This window comes from Lycium ferocissimum, chromosome 1 (genome assembly GCF_029784015.1).
Source record: "Lycium ferocissimum isolate CSIRO_LF1 chromosome 1, AGI_CSIRO_Lferr_CH_V1, whole genome shotgun sequence".
NCBI classification, from domain to species: domain Eukaryota; kingdom Viridiplantae; phylum Streptophyta; class Magnoliopsida; order Solanales; family Solanaceae; genus Lycium; species Lycium ferocissimum.
Genome location: NC_081342.1, coordinates 51,308,665 through 51,314,919, shown reverse-complemented (window position 1 = coordinate 51,314,919; position 6,255 = coordinate 51,308,665). Strand labels below are relative to the sequence as shown.

The 6,255-nt window shown below is 36.1% G+C and overlaps 1 protein-coding gene across 2 annotated transcripts; it reads left to right on the top strand.

Moving 5' to 3' along the window:
* Positions 1-2,564: 2,564 nt before the first annotated feature.
* Positions 2,565-5,810, top strand: LOC132055265 (B3 domain-containing protein At5g60140-like). 2 transcript variants are annotated; one of them, XM_059447005.1, is made up of 5 exons: positions 2,565-2,687; positions 3,487-3,584; positions 4,180-4,663; positions 5,087-5,229; positions 5,312-5,810. In XM_059447005.1, the coding sequence occupies exons 2-5, from the start codon at positions 3,531-3,533 to the stop codon at positions 5,591-5,593; spliced, it is 963 nt and encodes a 320-aa protein (XP_059302988.1). In that variant the 5' UTR covers positions 2,565-2,687; positions 3,487-3,530; the 3' UTR covers positions 5,594-5,810. The 2 variants fall into 2 exon arrangements, with proteins under 2 accessions (XP_059302988.1, XP_059302979.1); XM_059446996.1 differs by lacking the exon at positions 2,565-2,687 and adding an exon at positions 2,930-3,211.
* Positions 5,811-6,255: the final 445 nt, after the last annotated feature.

Below are 6,255 nucleotides of genomic sequence, written 5' to 3'. Positions count from 1 at the left end.
CCTAACGATGAAAACATCTTGTAATACATGATTATTTGTATTGAATCTAAATTCTAGGTGGAAGGATAAAATGTATCATGGTAGTGATTAAATTCTAGCTAAATTGTGACGAACGACTCGAGTGTAGGGTGAGATTCTTGTCCTAAACTAATAGGCTGATTTAGGGAAATGGTAATACTATATATCAATTGATTGATCTGTTGGGTTTTGGGACTAGCCACCCGTTATATGTACTTGAATGTTCCATTGTGATGGTTGATACCGTGAGTAGTTAGTGTGAATTAGAATCTGTATTATCGTCTTGACTGAAGATAGAATTGACATACCATTGTTGGTATTTGAACTGTGATACATTGTTGGCGTACCCGTTGTCGATACTTGTGATATTTATATATTGTTGGCATACCCTTGTTGGTATTGTGATATGATACATTGTTGGCATACCCCATTGTTGGTACTTATGATGTTGAACTTGATTGTTGATGATTGACATATGCATTGCACGCATTCCCTCATATCCATGATGCATGGCCGATACCCGATAATGATCCGGCATCGTTGATTGAGCGTAACTGATACTTGATAAACTCTTACTTGAATGTTTGTGAAAAGGTCGATGTTCGAAGATCCATTCCGGAATCGTTGATTATATGAAACTAATGTTTGATAAACTCTTTTACTTGAGTGATTGTGAGAAGGCCGATGTCCGAGGTACAATTCCGAAATCATTGACATATGCATTGCATACATTCTCTCATATTCATGATCCATGGCCGATAACCCGTGATGATCCGGTATCGTTGATTGAGCGAAATTGACTTTTGATAGACTCTTGTACTTGAGTTATTGTGAGATGGCCGATGACCGATGATCTATGCCGGCATCATTGTTGCATGGCCAATTCCGATGCTATCCCAGAATCATTGTTAGTGCATGGACTCCGTGGGTCCCCCCCCAGTGGTCTTGGTGGGACTTCCACTGTGAGCTATTAGCCGGGGTCCGTCATGCGATTGGGCAAAGATCGGGACGGGTGACATAGACAGCGCGAGTCTATTTTAGGGTTGTCTTCTGAGACGTCGATATTTCGTCCGGAGTACGTGTGTACACCTCAATTGCGTGGCATGGCATCGCATTCATACCATTATTGCACTGCATTGCATCATGACTTGACTTAGATGTTTGGTGATTGGATTGTGATAATTGGACTGTGATGATTGAAGTGGATCAGATATATTCGGGCTTGACGTATTTGGGTTTAGATGCTTTGCATAGGTAATGACGAACATTTGGATTCAATTATATGTAAACTATATTGTTGACTTGCGTCTGTTAAATTAACCTAAAATTAGTCGTAAATTGTTTCTAAGTGAGGTAGGATTAAAAGGCGTTGTAATGATGAGTTCATCCCTAAACACAAATGAACGACTTGGGAATTACATATATGTTGAGAATCTGTGTAGGCGATTGGTTAACTTATAATTCATTAGGGAGTAGTCATGGCCTAAATTATATTAACGTTGTGATGTACTATATATGGATATGTGATTGATTTGGTGATTATCATCATTATCCGTGAATTCTTTACCAATATGTATTACTAATCATTGTCGGCCTATGATACTTACTCAGATGCGTGTTTGTACTGATATTGCATTTGCTACACTCTTTTTGGGGTGTAGATTGTTTCAAGTATTTGTTTGATATGAAGCGGAATGTACGGTGTCTATCTGGAAGGCCTCCTCCCACTTCATTTCGGGATGGAGGATGTGTCGTAGAATGTAATGGTAATCCGAGTCAATAGTCGCTCTTGTACTAGTCTAGACCAGGTCATGGGAAGTCACATCGAGTATGTAAATTGGTGTTGTTGTAAACATATAAACCTTGTGGCTATTAAATATTTATAAATGTAATTTGTTGTATTTCTTAATTACCAAACCCTTTAATTGGAATGTTGTGTGATTGAAACGTTTTATAAATGAGAGGGTTCGCCTACCAAGGTGGGAAGGTAGGTGCCCGCACGAACCCAATTTGGGTCGTGACAACTGGTCAGGCATGATAGGTTTTGTTTGAAATTGCAACTTAAAAGGGAATTTTGAACGGTATTCTGCAGGGCCTGGAACTGACCTGCTGTTGTCGATCTTCATAAAAAATGTTTCTCAAAATATATTTTTTCTTTTCCTTCTTCACTATTCTTTCCGTGGCTTCAGGTCTTAAAAGAGGATAAATATTCCCCTGTTACCTTCAAGGATTTGTATAAAATCTAATGTCTTAGGTAAGCAAGTAACTGAAGACATCCTAATAATATAGAAGGTCCAATAATCATGTATTTTATGTCTTCATCTATGATTTAAGTTTGCCATATATTTTGTAGATGGTAAACTCTATTTTAGACAAAACTTTCAGAAGACATTGAAACTGATGGAGTTGAGCTGTATTGAGGGGGGTCTTTTTGTCTCAATTGTTGTTCTTTCATAAAATTCTGAATTGTAAACATGAATAAATTCAAAGTACTCTCCTTAATTCGTTGGGTTTAGGGGTGTCAAACGGACGGAGCAAGATGCGCTTAGTTGATAAATGGGTGGGTTATGTTTTCATTGGCTTAATTTGTCACCCTTAAGTGGGGTGAAAAGCTGCTTCAAACGAATGATTAAAAACCTCAATTCTCATAGAGCAAAGCGTGTACTCTGGTATCATCTAAACCTCTCTTTTTCTCATTTCTTTTATTTATTTCAAATGCTTCATTTTGTTTTACGGGACATTTTCACCTTAGAATTTCGAAATCTTAAGTATGACTCATCTTTGGCAAAAATATCTTCCGAAGTTATTCCTTCTCATTAATTACTTCGATAAGTAACCACATCAGTTATAATAACTCTGATGGTAGCATTTACTTTTTTTTCCTGCTTGCCAGCATCAAAATCTATATTTACTCCAAAGTTTTAGTTTTACTTTATGTTGCTGTTTTATCAACGAGAATTAGTGGATTGGAATTGACCAAAAAAAAAAAAAATTAGCACTATGGAGAAGCTTTTACCCAAACTGTTTGAGTCACTGGCCGTACCAATTGCCAAAGACTTTCTTTTAATAGATATCAGGATGTTAATGGATGGGTCTTTTTGAGGATATATAATGGCCCAAAAAATGAATCTTGCTATGAATGTAATCCCCACCTTGATGAATTTCGAAAAGCTTTGCTAAAAATAGATAAAAGGTAATTGCTGTTTTCAGTAATGGCAAACAATGTAGATGCTTGTTATACATGCACCTTGAATTAGCAACATGAAAAGGATTGGCATTGGCTGAATTAATGAAGTAAACAGAGCAAAATAATAATAGTATTCCATATTTTGAATGGTGCAGATATAAATCAACTGAATTTTTCAATCCCAAAATGGGAAAAAAACTCCATGGTTACTATTTCTGCATTTACTTCTTAAGATTTTTGTAATCTTCTCCTCTTTTATGTATTCTCTTTCAACATTTTAGGGTTAAGGTTACGCTGAAAATTCTTCTATTCTCTAAAAGAGAAGATGGAAAAGGGCTTCTTCAAGTTTTTCTCCCCTGAAAACAGCTCAAAGCGGCTGGTAAGTTTGTTTTTTTCCTTTTTTAAGTCCTCATGTTGTTTGATTTCTTGGGACCTTTTTTTCTTGATTTATTTTTCTTTGTGGAGATGTGTGGGCAGTGGATATGGGAAGGGGAAGTAAAGAGAGGAGAAGGCCTTGGTGAGATTTAGATCTGCAAGTACTGAATAATAATGATTAGGTTGCAAAATCATTACATTTTTTAAATATACTTTCCCTCTCATCTTTTTTCTATGTTTTACTAATATTCAGGTGATCAATTATTCTTGCTGACTCTTTTTCTTGAAATACTTTTTGGAAGATATGGGCAGTCTATAGGGGTAGGGGAAATAAAGAAATGCCCTTGTCAGACCCAAGTAAATTTTATACTAGTAACTTTGCGGTAAAACTATGAGAATCCCTCAGATTTTTTTTTAGATCTATTTTCTGACATAGTTACGTTCTTGAATTATAACCTCAAAAGTCTCAGACTTCGAGTTTATTTGAAATATTTTTCCGTCTTATAGAGGTTGCTTTTATGATATGGACAATCTGATTTAAAGAAATTGGTATTGTTCTATATCTTTTTGTAATAATGGAGCTTTTTTTTTTTCCACAGAAAATCCCCACAGCTTTTACAGATTACAAGAATGGAGAGTTACGTAGGAAGGTTTCTGTTAGGGATCGGTTTGGCAATACGTGGCCCATGGGAGTGGCCAAAACAGGAGGAAATTATTATTTCCATTATGGATGGGAGAAATTCATTGAGCAGAACACAGTAGAGTTTGGAGACCTTTTAATTTTTGACTATGATGGAAATGGTGTATTTGACTTCAAATTACTTGGACACACTTGTTGTGAAAAGAAAGGAGCTGGAGGTTTAAAAGAAGAAGACAAAGAAACTGAGGACGAAGAGGAAGATGAGACTGGAAGGGTCCCACGTTCAAAACGCATACACGTGGAAGAGGAAGATGATGATGAAGAGGAGGAATATGAGGAAGAAACTGAGGAGGAAGAGGAAGAGGAAGAGGAAGAGGAAGAGGAAGAGGAAGAAGAGAATGCAAGGGCTGGCATATTCAAGAAAAAGGTGCCACCTTCAAAAGGTAGACACAAGTTAAAGATCTTTATATCTTCATTTTATATGCAATATTTTTCTTGTTGGTATGTTACTGAAAAAATGACATCTTTTTACATTTGGACATGCTGTTGTAGTTATAGAAATGTCATGAAATGTTTAAGACCACAAGTTCCAAGTGGTTTAAATAAAAGTTCGGTTGTATGGTTCGTGGACAAAATGAGCCTGAGGGCACAGTTTGTTAGGTTTTTTGGAATTGCTGAGAAGAATAAAGTTAAAATCTCATTTTCCCAATCCTTTTGTTATGTGCAAAATGAATCTTTTTTCTTTTTAAAGTCTATGTTCAATAAAATACTACCATGTAAATATGTAATATGAAATGGATGGAGTATCTCTGAGTTTCCATGAGATTTCTGTTTGTGAACCTGACCAGTTAACTTTCTTGATTTAGCTGGATGCAAAAGAGCCACTGTTTGCAAGGTGAGGGATTTCCATGACCAATATGGTGCAGATATTTTCAAAAGTGGACACGCAACTCAGCCAAAAAATCCTTACTTTGTAGCAAAAATACGATTAAAAAGGAGAGACCAACTGGTAATTAAAAGCCTTAGTGAATGATTTTATAGTTCAATCTTATCGAATTCTCATTTAACAAGTCCTTTTTTCCTAATTGCAGTATGTTCCGATTGATGTGGTGAGAGACTTCAAACTTGAAATCCCTCCAACAATGACCATTCGTGATTCTGCTGGCAGAGAATTTGAGACAAAACTCAAGAATTGGAAGGACGGTAGAATATGGCTACATGGAGGCTGGCGCAGTTTATGCAGATTGAACCTTGTGGAGAAAAATGACAGGTGCATTTGTGAATTTGTGAAAGGAAAAGGTAAAAAAGGCCTTTACTTGCAAGTTCATGTTCTCCATGAAGGAGCAAGTTCCCAACCACAACAAGAAGTATAAGAAATAGTCTCCTGCTATTTACCATAACATTTTAAGTTTTACAGCCTTAAGTGCTGCTATAAGTTACAAATTTTGAAGACTAAGTGCTGTTGTTTGTTGACAAAAAATGAAGACTGTTCTACTTTGTATTAATGCTCTGACAATTAAGCCAATAATCTAGCGTTTAGAGTTGACTAATTTGTTATGTACTGTTGTTTGTTATAGTACAAGTTTGTAAGACTTGTCTAGTTTGCATTAATAGATGTGGCAATTAAGCCAATTGATTGGCGTTAAGACTAAAGTCCAATTCACGGGACTGCATTTTTCCAGGACTGTGACATTCTAGTCACTCCCCGATTACTCAACCCCGAAAAAGGTGAAAGTAATTCACATTTTTGCTACTAGTGTTACCATTGGATAACTGCAGTAGCTGCAAGTAGTTCTTCTAGCATGAAAAGAATTGGTCGATACACTGGTATTGATGGCGACTAACTCTGTCTGATGTAAAAGCTTCAACTAATCTGTTTATGCAGAGAAAATTATTTCTGCCAATCTATTTTATATGAATATTCAATTTGATGAATTTGAAAGAGGCTTCCTCTTTTTTAACTATCTAAGAGTTCATTCCTTTTGTTCAAAAATGATCAACAACTTGTTCTTGATGGTGCTCTAAATCCCTGTTA

Excerpts from the sequence above, each read along its gene's own strand:
- LOC132055265 (XM_059447005.1), top strand. The coding sequence starts at position 3,531 with ATGGAAAAGGGCTTCTTCAAGTTTTTCTCCCCTGAAAACAGCTCAAAG. Across the intron at positions 4,664-5,086 it reads AAAGGTGCCACCTTCAAAAG|CTGGATGCAAAAGAGCCACT; the intron begins GTAGACACAAGT and ends TTCTTGATTTAG. Across the intron at positions 5,230-5,311 it reads TAAAAAGGAGAGACCAACTG|TATGTTCCGATTGATGTGGT; the intron begins GTAATTAAAAGC and ends TCCTAATTGCAG.